Consider the following 14,296-nt stretch of genomic DNA (forward strand, 5'->3'; position numbering starts at 1 on the left):
TATGGACTCCTCTGCACAAGCTGTAGTTTGTTTCTATTGCAAAACAGAGGCATTAAGAACCAGTAAACTACCAGAGACGTACATTAACACAAGCTAGGGGAGTTCCTCTTGCTGCACTGAAATACCCATTAATTTCCAGTATGACCTAACAGCTCTTTAGAAAATAAGGATAATGACACCCTTCCCTTTCCCAGAAATGTTGTGATGATAATACATTTGTGGAAGATTGTGAGGTGTGTAAATACTCCTCATAGTAGTAAGAAATTAATCTATTGTTTTCACCATGAGGCTTGCCTACTTCTTGTTGATTTCCAGAGAATATTTCATTATCAGGTTGTCCCAAGATGACAATAGCAAGGCAGCAGGTGAGAAAAGGGGGATAAGGTGGATGTGTGGAGTCAATTTTGGCAGTGAAATAAATAAGGACCCTCATGTTGTAACCCACAAGCTAGACTGTACCACATAAGTTGAGGTCAGAAAAGGATGCCTTTAACATGCAATGTCTGTGTGCTAAAAGTAATCAGTTAGGTGTATTAGGGGTGAAATTTTAAAAATAAAACTAATTTGAAAATGAACTTGGGTGTTATCAACTGGAGTCTTAAGACCAAATTTGATGAATGTTGATTGCCTTGTCACAAAGAGAGGGGATGCCTTGATGGAACAGGCTGGTAAAAAGTGGAAAGCATAGTGAATACACAGGTAGATTAGAAATAATGTAGTAAGTAGCTGAATGACCCCTAGGACTGCAATGATCACATGCAGTGAACTTCAAGAAGAAGAAAGTGCAGGGTTGAGTGTTTTGCACTACTAGCAGGAATACATGTTGACATTTGGGGGTAACCCTCTGCAGATGGAAGTGGAAGGGAAAGGACAGCCTCTTACTGAAAGACTGTGAGGCTTTAATGTGTTTCAGCTGGGTCCTAGGTTTTGTTGGTCTAGGTATATTTTACTGAGTTAAGGAAGAATCACTGTTTTTTTAGAAGGATGCTGGAGAGACATCTTTGGGAGTAGCATTTAGCCTTCTGAACATTCATCTTTAAGACAGATGAATTCAGCAGAATAGCTGAATAGCTGATGATGAAAGGCTTCTGGACTGGCTGGGTGGTATTACATATATATATACATATATATATATATATATCTGGAATCATTTGAACATGGTTTCGTTAGTGAGAGGGACTCATCATTTCTCTCAGATGGGAGAAATGCTGTATGCTGTGTGAGAAGGGGGATAGGACCAGGGGCCAGTTGTTCCTCCTGAGAGAGACCTGGTACTTTGACTCCTGAGCTGTCCTTGCTTCCGTGGGACTTGGATCAGGCCTGTTAGTGAAATAATTGGATGCTAAGTGAAAAGAATACGACTGTACCAGAAACATGAAGAAGAAAATAGTCAGCTTTGCACAGAGGGAAGAGTTTTTACCAGAACAAGCAGATGTGAAGCCTGCAGACCTATTTTTGGTTGTAGAATTTAGGAGCATGGGCATAAGTCATGTACTGCTCTGTTAGGTTTTACAAAAGCTGGCCTATGGAAACATGTGGAAAACTTAATGGCGGTCAGTAGAATTCAAGGAAAGATTTGACCTTTGCCGTGATGAGAAGAGTGTATTCAGTGATAATATTGTGAACCTGTGAAGTTTGAAAAGAGATCCAGGTTGTTGTTTTCCAGTGGATGACTTAGTTATAAATGGGACTTTGTAGATTAAATAAAATTTTGTTCCGAATTACTTCAAAGCTGCTGGGTTCTGGACTTCCCTATGTAATGAGTCTGAATAATGGACACAGTGAAACAGGGGTCCACTTTTAAGTGGCAATTCCTCTGTTACTGTGCAAATCGTTATTTCATTTTTATGGATCTGCATATTGATTTGGGGCTTTTGTGGGTTACTGATGCTTTTTACTATAGTGTTCTTGTATTTCTTTTAAAATGAACACATCATCTGCAGTGTAACTTGGCTGTATTTTCACACTTGGCACTTGGATGTAACTCTGCAATTTTATTAGAATATTTGAATAAATGCATTGTTTTCTGGCATGTTTGTTCACCAACAGCTGCTGCAGTCGATGAAGTTTTGAGCTTTTCTAGTAATAAAGCAATTGTTCATGCACCTAACTGCAGATTAATAGTCTAGCTCTGTGTATTGAAACGTGGGTGATGCCATTTGCATGTGAAGAGACACATTTTATCTTAGGCGAGTTAGTAAAAACCAGTTATTAAAAACGTACTGGGGAAGGTAATTTTTTTCCATGGGGAAGTGTCAATGTCTGACAAAAGAAAGTGTCAAGGAAGAGAGCGGAGTCTGTGGTTGTATTCGCGATGCTGTTGTGCAGAGCTGTTCGACACAGCTGAGAGCCGCTCCTAAGAGCGTGTTTTCATGGCTACAGCATTCCTGCTGTGCTTTGAGGAATTACAGTTTTGCCAGGGTGTCTCACGCAAGGATGCTAGGGTTACCTTCTCCCTCCTAACAAGCTTAAGGAAAAAAAGGAAAAAAAACCCAACAAACAAACAGAAAAAAAACCCCCAAACACAAAAGACAAAAACTAAAAGAAAAAAAAAATAAAAAAATATTAAAAAGAGGAGGAGACCCTGGAGCTACCTTCAGGCAGGCAAGCGCCTTGCAATTCAGCAGATTTCCAAGCAGCTTTCCTGTGGAAGCAGCCGGGAGGCTCAGGAATGTGGGGTCAGACAAGAGCTCAGTCAGGGTGTATTCCCCGGCGGCTGCCCGGCATCGCGGCTGCCCGGCCCCTGGACAGGCACCCTCCGCTGGAGCCTGCATCCTGCTGCTCCGCCAGGGGGAAAACTGAACGGGAGGGGAGGCTGTGTAGCCTGCAGACAAAAATACACCCAGCCTCGCGCAGGATCTGTTTTTAGTTCCCGACGGCTGTGAAGTGTTAGGCGCAGTTTCCTGGCATGCCCGGGGCAGGGAGAGGCGGTGGCTGCGTGTCCCTGTTCCCGGGACAGCCGGGAGGCTGCAGGCAGCGCCCTGGGCAAGGTAAGCGGCGCCGGGCACCGGGAGGGGGATGCTGGGGGAGAGCAGTCCGCTCTCTGCTCTTCTGCTGCCGGCCTGAGCTGGAGCGATGAAGGAAAAGTGGGGAAGGACTTGGGAAGCCTCTGAAAACCGAGGGCAGAGTGGGCTGCGGCGGTGCCAGGACTTGCAGCACCTCCGCCGCCTCTGCTGTGGGGGGCTGCACCCGAGGTGGATGGTTTTCCTCCAGAAAACAGCTCTTGGTGGTCATCTCTCAAACTCTGTTGCCTGAATTGCTAAATAAACCACTGGGATCTGGGATCATCTTACATCTCTGCTACGACAGGGCTGGATTTTTTTTTAAGGCAAAGTATTAGAAAGTGTGTTTAACAGTACTCGGGTTTCTGTTATGTTAAAGTGACTCTTCTAATACAGTGAATTATAACCCCTCTGATTTTTTAAAAATTATTATTCCATCTATTCTCAGTAGTACTTAAAGTGACTTACAATAAATAGTGTACCCAAGCAAAGGCGTTATGTTTGTGTAGTGTTAGAGGAAAAAGTTTTGGTCAACACTACTACCGCTGCTGAACTGGGATGGCATGGAGAACTAAAGCTTCTGCATCTGCTAGAGGTAGGTCTGGCACAGGTTTTGATCTTCCTATGTGAATTTTTAATATGTAATTGTACACAAATAGTGAAAATGTTATGCTCTGTGGCAGACAAAATAAAAATGAGGAAAATGCCCCAAAAATGGGAAGTGCCTTGTGCCTTCATTCCTTTGGTTTCTTTTTATTTCTTTGGGTTTTTTTGGGTTTTTTGGGTTTTTTTTTTTAGAGTGGTGATTAATTGTTTTTGCTTTGCAATCAGAGTTTGCAACTTTGTTTGTGCTTGTTGCTGATGTGGTCATTGAGTTAATTTTGTACACTGGTGACTTCATTCTGGAAATCGTGTATTTCTTTCTCTTTAGGGTGGATGATTTGACAATGTTATACAATGTATAGCAAGTTTCAATTTAGAGGCAGAGCTGGAATTTTTTTATCTGATCACCTTCAGTGGGAAAGGGGTGTCCATGTACCATGTGAGGATGGACTTTGAATAGGGCAGTCTGTAGCTGTGAAGCTAAAAAACAATATTTCATGGGGAAACCTAATCCTCAGTGTACTTTTTTGTTCTTTTAATGTGTGAGTAACATGCTGGTACTACAGGGGTACAGGAAAGGAAGCCTTGAGCTGTGTTACTGCTGTAGAGCTCTTGGCATGTGAAAATCAAGGTCTGCTTTCAATTTTCCAAGGGACTGTGTCTCAAGTTTACTTTTGGTGTCTAACTCCCAGATCCTCTGTCCTCTTCAGGAAGTCCCAGGGCTGAAGGTAGGGAAGCATTTACTTTGGAATCGACACTCTCAGGTATTTATGAACGTGTAGACCAAGAAGTAGAAAAGACTATGACAATTGTGGCCTGGTTTCCCCCTCCTGCTAGTGGAGCAGGCTGTGTACTAGGTGGCAAGCAAGGGAGTTTTGCAGCCACCCCAACCCCTGTCCCTCAGCCTGAAACACACTGTTCTGCCAGTTCCTAAAGGAGGCTTTTCTCTGATGCCATGGGTTAAGAATTATTCCAGTAGATTTGGAATGTGTTATGCCAGAAAGAGTCTTTGCGGGCAGAATGTGTTAATGTTCCTGTCTTGGATTGTTCTTCCTTTCTGCCATTTGCTTCTCTTCTTTGGTAGGGTCTATGTGGCTGCTCATGGTGTTGTGAACTGTGTCCTAGTCCAAAAATAACATTTCTCCTATCTTCTCCAAAGCTGATGTTTTGGCACCTACAGTTTGGGGGGGAATATGCATGAAAGACTATCCCCATATCTTCCTGCTGACTGTGGTCGTATTTGATAGCATGAGCTGGTTGCTACTGAAACAGACAAGAAAGGAGAAGGGCAAATGTTCCTGGTAGAGAATTGGGAATCCCAGTTTGACCAGAAAGCCCATGTCTCCCCTCCTGGTGTTACTGTGGCTGAAGAGGGCTGAGGCAGAGACCTCTTCAGAAGTTTGTCTAAGCAAAGCCTGCAGACTTGTGCTTGTCTCCAAAGTGCTGGGCAGCGATGCTGGAGCCCAGGCTCCCCTGCTTGGAGTATCTTGGCTCCTTTCAGGTGCACCATCCTCCCCACCTGAGGCCTCAGGCCTTGAAATCCCCTGAAAGCACTGTGTAATTCTGCACCAGGACCTAACAGTGTCCTTACAACCCAAGTAGGTGGAGAAGTCTTTCAGATCACTGAGCTAATTTCCCCTCCAAGGGCAGGAAATGGACCCTTAGACATATCAACTCTTTAACTACTGCAGCTACTGCATTAAGCCAAGATGTTAGCTGACATTCCTGGTGGTTCTTTTTTTTTTTTTTTTTTAAACAAGCCTAATGGCTTTTATTTAAATGGATGTGCACTTTAGCCATTGTGTATAAATTCAATAACATTTACAAATGGTGAAATTTGTTTCTCCTCCCAAAGAAAAATAAGTCCCTAGAGATTTAGATTGTACACTGGTGTAATATGATAAGGATCTTCAGGCTTGATTCCACCTTCCATATTGCACTAACATGAAAGCTATAAAGACTAATTCAATAAAGCTGCCAGTGTCTTGGACCTAGAGTGATGGGTTGAGCAAAAGAAGGGATCATGTCCCAGGTATGGGATGTTTAATTCTGATGTGATATAGATGTGAAGCACTGTAGAGCTACTGGAATTAATGTTATTTTAAGAGGAGAAACGGAAAAGGAGAGTGTCCCTTTCTTGCTTGAATGGTGAAATTAGAAGTCCATCTGCAATGTAGTTATGATTCATAACATGAAAAGAAGTGTCTGGGGTCATAAAGGCTACTTGCATTTAATGAGAAAAACAATTGACTTTAATTTAATGTGTAAGCTACCAAACAGTTTTTAATACAGGATACTAGAACTCTACAGAGACTAATGAGTGAGTGAGGAATTCTGGCTTCAAATTGAATTTTTTAAGGCAAAATAGTCCTAATTTTTTTTTTTTTCTTTAACACAGGCATACTTGTGGTGTTTTGGTTATTCATTCTTTGAATACAGTGGTATATAATGCAAAGTATGCTGCCAAGAACACTGTGGCATAATTATTATGGTATATTTTTATAATAGGAATGTGATTGAGATTGCAGGAATAAGAAATCTGCTTCTGATTTGTGGAAGCATGTGACCAAAGTGCGTACTTCGAAAAAAATACAGTAAATTGTTTCCAGTAAGAAAGTCCACATTTAATCCAGCTACAGTGTTGTGCTAACCTGCCTCCCTCATTAATTTCACATATCCGTCCATACACAGCCATGCAGGAAGGGGAGGGCAGGTTCACATTCTGGCATTCTGTATTACTTTCATATTAAAAACCAAAGTAGATTAAAAGTTAATTAAAGCTTCAAACCTGTAATTCTGTATCCGTGTAAGAATTCACAAAGCACAGTGATTCTTTGGAAAACTTATGAACATGTTAATATCTGGAAGTTAGCTATATACAATCTCAGACTTTGTAAGCCATTTAAAATGGATGGTTAAAACACCATTAGGTGAAAGAGGATGTAAAAGTCGTTTGAAGGAAAATACAGGATTTTCTCAGGCAATTCAGTCAAACAAAAAATAGTACAAAAAGCTTTTCCTGATGTAAAAAACTACCATTGTAATTTCTGTACAGCAAACCCTGCAATATTTCTAACTTGGTCTGCTGATAAAAGAAAACAAACCAGTAATTTCTTGTAAATCAGGGGATTTTCTGTTTAGTTTTTTATTGTTCTGAAATAGTTTCAGATTCTCCATTATCCCAGCTTCTCTAGTTCTGATGACAGTCTCCTGAGGTGCACTCAGGAACCATGCACTGAGGGCAGCTGCCTGTTTAAGGACCCTGGTGCTGCCTTTTCTGTTCTCTGTGCATCCCTGCTCCATGTGCACAGTCCAGAGGTGACCACACTGGCCCCACTCCGTGGCTGGGAGCCCTTACCTGCCCTGGTAGAAATGAGGGTTTTAAACACAGCAGAAAGCATGTGACTCCTCTTTCTTCATCGCTAGAGAGTAGTTGATGGGATAGACTCTGCCTTCAAAGGCCTTTTGTATAAGTCTTTTTATCACTGCAGAGTGAGTTGAACTCTGCCTTTCTTTGGCAGATGCTTATACTTGGGTAGGTGGCTGTGAAGGACTGCCCAGTGGCAAGTATTCCAGGATTGGTCTTATTCTGTCTTGAAAGGAGCTGCAGTGGTGCACGTTACAATCCTCCTGTTAGTGAAGAAAGTCTGATGAGTTTGTGATACATGCTTGCTGCTTAAGTAAAAATAAATACCTGGTTAGTTTATTTATTTCTTTCCTCAAGGAAAGATTTTCTTAAAAAGTTACCTGCTGTGTCATTGTGAAGGACTGAGATGGTGGAGGTTGCTCCCATCTCCCAGGTAACAAGTGACAGGACCAAAGGGAATGGCCTCAAGTTGTGCCAGGGGGAGCTTTATATTAGATATTAGAAGAAATAATAGATCATCACATGAAAGGGTGGTCAGACACTGGAATAGGCTGCCCTGGGAAATGGTGGAATCACCATTCCTGGAAGGGTTCAAAATGTGGATATGACACTATGGATAAGTGGTGAACTTGGCAGTGCTGCATTAAGATGATCTTAGGGACAGTTTCCAGCCTTAAGGGTTCTATGATTCTGTGTAGAATCTTATTTTATAGGGACAAAAAAACTAGCTCTAGGTCTTATCTATTTTTTAGCTCTTAATCTAGCTGTCCTTTTAAATGCTTTTTCCTTCTTAATGATAGGAGGTTTTAAATTTAAGCTCTTCTGCTGTGCATGAGGAGTTTTATTCTTGGTAACGCTGAAGAGTCTCATGAGTTCCTACATTTTTTAATGAGCCCTCAGTCAGTGGTGCCAATTTGATGGCATGATGTTAGCCTCATCTGCACTCACCCATACTGTTATTTTTGTTATGTTATCTTATATGTTATGCCATGTTAGGTTATTTTTTACTGTTTTTGCCGCTCTGGCACAGATGATATGTTAAAGTGAGACTCAACCTCATCCTCTTTGGGGATGCTTCAGTAGGGGTAAGTGGTTTGTAGACTACTTATTTTTTATCTGCCAGTGAAGATTTGTTTTCACTACCCACCCAGAGGAATAAAGGCATCAAAATACATCAGAGGCTTCGCTTTGGTACATGTGTTTGTCTCATGAGGGTTAACTTCGTGATCCAGACTAAAGCTTAACATGGCTAGGGTTGACTGTAGTTGAGCTCTTTCAGCATCCTAGGTGGTGGGACTGAGGCAGTCCTGGTCAAGCAAATCTGCTGAACCTCCCTAGGAAGATGCTACCACAGTCTCTCACCTTTTCACAGCCACTGTCCCATGGCCATGTGGTTGTGGAGCATTCAGCATATTGATGGCTTCCCATCTGGAAGCTTGCCATTTTCTGACCTGTAGTTTTAGAGTCTCAGCCCAGCTGGTGTGACTGTATGGGAAGCAGATGGCTGACAGTAGCAAAATCATGTTTGGTATGTGTTCCTGCTATCGCAGATGAGAGCCTGTCTCCCTTGACTCAGATCTCCCACCAATTCATAACACAGTAATTCCTTGTTACATCTCCTAAGCAAACCTAGTACTGGGATATTATTATTATGATTCAGTTTTGCTTGAAATATGGTTAGTGAGTCAAGTTTGGAAAACTTTGAGAGATTAAGACTGGAGAGGAAAGCACCCCTGCAATTGCTGAGCACTACTTGTACTTGTGTTCACCTAAAAGAAAGTGATTTTCTCCTCTAGCATTCGTAAAGCACTCCAACTGTGGTGGTAATAATGAGGGAATAGAGGTGGCAGGTGCTTCTCCAAAACAGCTCCTGAGCTTGTGTGTTTGTGTTGTGAAATGAAAAAAGTCTGGGGGAACTTTCTGTGGAGAAACCCCAAGGTGGGGAAATACATTTTTAGCTCTAGGGCTATGACTGGTGTTAGTGTTTGGGTGTGGTGGGGGTGGTGGGGTTCCTGGATTAGTATGTTTGCATAGCTGAGTTTTTTCTAATGTGTCAAGGGGAACCAGGGTGAAGACTGAAAACTTCTTTTTTAGGGAATGTGGTTATAATTGAAAGCAAATAAACTCTTAATAGTCATCTTCAGGCACGGTAAGCTGCTTTCTAATTATGCTGATTATAATTGCTGAAAATATTCATAGAAACTGGTTTTGCTCACAAGAAGTATTCATCCCTCTGCATAGGAAATGAGAAAAGCACATCTTCTGCAGCAGTGGATAGCTGTGAGAAATACATCTGAAGCTGAACTCTGTCTCCTGCACTGCTATTTCCAGGGCTTCCACAGATCAAACAGTGTAAAACACTTGAGTGTTTGGAGTAAGCACAGCCAGAGTTTGTCCATGACCAGCATCCTGCCCCTGTATCATGAAGCATTTGGGTATAAGCTGACTTGCTCTGCTCTTCCTCCACTTATTGGAAGTAACAGAAATAAAATTTCTTCACACAAGAGGCAAGAGAAAGGCATGACAGCTGATTTCCAGGGTGATGGTCTTTGTGTAACCTCAGAGACGCCCCAATGGGTTGTCGCGGTGTGCACGGATGTTGAGCCTGTCGTAGCTTTCTGAATGGCTGGGATGCTGAGAAAAATCCCTTGGAGCTATTTCTGTGGAATTTATTGACTGTTCTGCCATAGTGCAGACTTACTCCTGCACAGACTGAGACACTGTTTTGTAGACATTGTACCCTGAGATAAATTTATTCCCTCACCCATTGTGTGGCCTGTGTATCGGAGACACATCCAGTGGACTCTGGTAGCCATGGTTCAAGCCCTGACAAATTGAATGTCTGTCTTTTGAGGTTCATGACAGCAGCTTGCTCACTACCTACTCTGTTAAAAGGATTACCTAACCATTGCACAATCACTATGGAGACCCAGATGGTCTTTTTGCCTGTTTCTTTAGACAAACTGAGTTCAGTGTTTCCTTATGAATAGATATAAGCCCCTCAAAGCTCTTGTTGAATGTACTTTCTACTCCCAGTTGAGGAATTCTGAATGTAAACTCATTGCTTGTTTGTGCTCTGTGCCTCTTGGATATAGGAAGAGAATACTGCTGGGTGCTGGCAATTTGTTCAGGAGCTTGGAGCTTAGGAAGTTTGTGTGTTGTCTTCTGCTAACCTTGAATCAATAGTCTTTTTGTTCAATCTAAATTGCCTATGACACTTTAAAAACTTTCCATAGAGGAGTGCACTTAGCAGCACAGGCATATCAAACCTGCACAGGCAAGGGTATCATAAGTAGCAAACTTCCAAGTTGTTAGAGAGAGTAAGGAAATTACAGAGTTTTCTTTTTTGACTGTAAGATGAAATTTCTGTGGCTTATTTGTTTTATCAGATATCTTTGTGATAAGAGGCATTAATTCATGTTTATAGGTCTGTAGCATCTCTATCATGATCTGTCTCTTCTAAGTGATTTATTTGCTAACATTTTTCTAAGCTTGCTGTTAAAACTGTTTTTAGTTCTAGTTGGCAACCTTTACCTTTGTTTTTGGTAAGGTTAGCTACATACCAATGAATTAATTTAAACTTTTTCAAGGTTCTTATACAGCAAATAGCCACAAAAAGAGTCAATGAGAGCAAAACCCAGCATGTTCAAATCTAGTAGCTATTCAGTTGAAAATTGTGAACAGTAGCCATGGAATTTAGGCAGAAAGGAAAAATTTTGGTGGTGGTGTGTTAAGAATGGTTTCTAACATAACTATGTGTTCCAAAACTTGGTCTAATATCTTGTACTACTTTTTCTCTACGGAGTGTTTTAATCCCTAAACTGCTGGTGTGTTCTATGAGATCCAAATTTGGTCCTTCTGCTTTGAGTTGCGGTCTTTGTGTGCTAAGTGAAGAGACAATACTTTCAGAGGGTTAGGAGGAGCTTGGGTCTTCTTACCTCTGAGTCTGTGCAATGCTTGGTGCAACCTTTTTCTTTGTTTTACTGGCAGATTAACTCAAAATCAGAACAAACCTAAAGAGGGAGGTTACTGGGTGGCTGCTGGAGTGAATTTCACGGTGGCCTTTCATTGCAAAGGTCATGGTTGGACTCCAGGTGTGGGGAAAGATAAACGAATGTTGTGGGACATTGCTTTGATCAGTCTGGTCCACATTGTAATGGACCACTGCACAATCGTGCAAACTGTAACTGGTCTTCCAAAAGGAAAACTGGAGAGGGATGAAAGTTTGTCCTAACTTGTCAGTGAGAGGAAAGAAAGACAAACAAAGAGGAGAGAAAATTAAACATTTATTAAATGACTTATTTCTACTAATTCAGTGTCAATTGTTAAAGTATGTTTATAAAAATGTGTGTCTAAAGTTCAGAAATCCCCTTCATGGAGCTTCTCTTCATTTGTAACTTATGATTTTTTTTTCTTTTTTATTAATTTTTCTACAGTTGGAGTAAAATGTAAGTTGTATTTGACTGAAAACCCATTTTTGTCTTTTTGGTGTTTTCTAGGAAGGCTGTGTGCAACTCCATTCTGGTTTTGGCAAGCATAGTGGCTGGCCAGGAAGAGAATGCAGAGCATGCTGACTGCTGACCATACCCGTGTTTGAGAGTGTTCCTACAGGTTTGCTCTTTCTTTTATACTGTACTTTTAATCTAAAAGTGCTAAGGGATGTTAAAACATAAACTCTTTCAGAGTGGTTTATTTTGACAAATTTTTAATGAGGCAGCAGTGTATCCTCCTCCAGGTGATAGTCTGAGATCCAGTGTGTAAAGAAATGTAGCACCGACGGAAGAAGCATTTTGGTGTTGTTTCTGTACATTACAAACACTGGAGATTCATTTTGAGTAACAGAAAGAACAGAACTATCTTTTTTACTTTGGGGTGCACTTTATGTAGGTTTGAAATCTTCAGTCACCTCAGTGGAGCAATTTAACTGCTCCAGTGTGTACTATTCACTGCAAACACTGTGAGAAACTGAAGAGCATTTTACCAAGCCAACTATTGAACTGTGCTGCTCTGAATGAACATAATGCAGTTTTGTGCTGTGATGGAAGATGAGGCTGTGTGCTAACCAAGTTATTTTTTTGTCTGATTTTTGGCATGGCTTTTTTTTCCCTTTCTCCTAGATTAGCTCCATTTAAACACATAGCTGGGGTTTACTGAACATTCTACTGAAGCAACACTTGGTTGCACAGAAATCAGTCAAGCTGGAACTGCAGTGGGCTTGTCTGCTGGCAGAAGGGATTTCTCTGAAAGTACAGTTCACTTTACATCTAAGTTATGATTATCTTGCTGTCTCCCTTTCATTATGCCATTGTTCTTGGGAGCCAGAGATTTTGAAAGTTATAAGAAAAGGATGTTGCCAAGGGTGTGGGTGGAGGAAGGTGCTGACATGATTTCAATGGAGTTAGATTCCAGCTTTATAACAGAGGGGTAATGAACCATAGAAAAAATAGGCTTTCCTAGCTTGCCCCTAAAATAAGTTCAGTTATGATTTTAATGTTGTACATGGCTGTTTAATGGCTTTTTTGGAAACAATTGTTTCATATAATTTTTTAAATAGGCGTTTTCCTGTGTAGAGGGTAAAAATGGCCTGTTACTTTTTGCTCTATCTTTTAGCCATTGTTTCTAATGAAACTTTTCTTAATTTAGTGGAAAATGGGGAATTCAGAAAGCCAGTACAGTCTTCAGGGATCAAAAAATCATGCTGCTACTACAGCTGGTGCCAAGCAGAAGCCTTGCTCTCTGAAAATTCGCAGCATTCATGCTAAAGATGAAAAGTCTTGCTCTATGCATGGATGGGGACATACCAGCAGCGGCTCAAACTACAAATCAAGGTCCCTTGCCAGAAGCTGCCTTTCACACTTCAAGAGTAGTCAGCCTTATTCCTCTAGACTTGGTGACACTGTGATGAAGGTCTCCAAGAGCAGTGTCCATGCCAAACACAGGACAAATGCCTCAGGGGACTACTGCCAAGGGAATAACGCGATGTTTTTGCCGGAGAATGGTTTCCACTATATTGGTCTCCAAGCTGGAAGTAATCATGCTGCCTCTCGAGAATGCAATGGCCACATTTTAAATTGCTATGGAAAGAATGAGGACCTTGCATCAACCTCCCCATCAGAGGCCAGGAGGAGCCCGAAAGTTCTCATTAAAACTCTGGGGAAGCTGGACGGTTGCTTGAGGGTCGAGTTCCACAACAGCAACAACAGCAAGGTAGCAACTGAGGAGTCCAGTGGGCCAGTGCAGCTGCTGAGGTATTCCCCTGCCTTGGAATCTAAGCCAAATAACCTGCTTGATGTCAGGAGGAACTCCAGTGCAGACTGTTCTTCAAGCCATCGTCTGTCACCTACCGATTCAAGGCTCCGGTCTAGTAAAGGAAGCTCCCTCAGCTCTGAGTCTTCGTGGTATGACTCTCTCTGGGGAAATGCTGGGGATATCAATGAGCTGGATGGTTCGTATTTGACCAGGAGCACTCCAGATACAAGCATTCACGCCAGTTTCCCAGCGAGCGACAACAAGAAGTCCTTCAACCAAAGTTCGTCTCTTTCCTCACTCCGAGATCTCTATAAGGATACAAATTTGGAAAGCACTCCTCCACCTGGGATCAGGCTGTCTGATGAGTATATTGACACTCCTGGTAGCCTAAGCAACCGCGTCTCGTTTGCCTCAGACATCGATGTTCCCTCCAGGGTAGAGCAGGGAAGTCCTGCACATTACGCCTCCTACACCCTCCCGTGCAGGAAGTCTAAGCCCCTCGGTGAGGATGCATCCAAGAAGGACACGTTAAAGAACCGAATGCGACGCATCAGTGACTGGACGGGAAGTCTTTCGAGGAAGAAAAGGAAGCTGCAGGTATCTACAAACCAGCCTAAGTGTGTGAAAGCTGGTTTTTATATTCCTCTTATAAGCATAGTCATTGCATGATACTTGGATTTTTTGCAGGTTAATTGCTTGCTTATCTCATTTAGTAATTTGTGAAATTTTGAGAAGTATTGCATCCCTGTCTGAAATGTCAGCAGCAAAAAAAGATACACATTATTTTGTGCAAATTTTCCTTCCCTATTTTCTTATTTTGTCACCTTCTAAGTTAACTCCAATCTTTGCAGCCTAATAGCTCTGTGAATCTGCTTTTGAAATTGTTGCATTACTTAAAAAGTGACTTGGGATTAAAACCTTTTTATTTCAAATATGAAAAATACAAGCTCTCTCTCTATATATGCTATGAATTAGCATCCATTATCTGGAGAGTGTGGAAGGAGCAGTGGAAGGAGGATGTTGTAACTATCTTTGCAGATGTTCCCTGTCTGTTTTACTGGCTTCACCACTCACT

At 41.7% G+C, this 14,296-nt stretch overlaps 1 protein-coding gene across 6 annotated transcripts in view; it reads left to right on the forward strand.

Annotated features, from left to right (window-relative positions):
* Positions 1-14,296, forward strand: part of TIAM2 (TIAM Rac1 associated GEF 2) — a 166,614-nt gene that overhangs the window by 66,826 nt on the left and 85,492 nt on the right. For all 6 annotated transcript variants that reach the window (XM_086877306.1, XM_086877305.1, XM_086877308.1 and 3 more), the window contains 2 exons: positions 11,472-11,583; positions 12,616-13,818. In XM_086877306.1, coding sequence (XP_086733432.1) covers positions 12,622-13,818 — 1,197 coding nt within the window. In that variant the 5' untranslated portion in view covers positions 11,472-11,583; positions 12,616-12,621. The remainder of the gene's footprint in view (positions 1-11,471; positions 11,584-12,615; positions 13,819-14,296) is intronic.

This window comes from Cyanistes caeruleus, chromosome 2 (assembly GCF_971803275.1).
Source record: "Cyanistes caeruleus chromosome 2, bCyaCae1.hap1.1, whole genome shotgun sequence".
NCBI lineage: Eukaryota > Metazoa > Chordata > Aves > Passeriformes > Paridae > Cyanistes > Cyanistes caeruleus.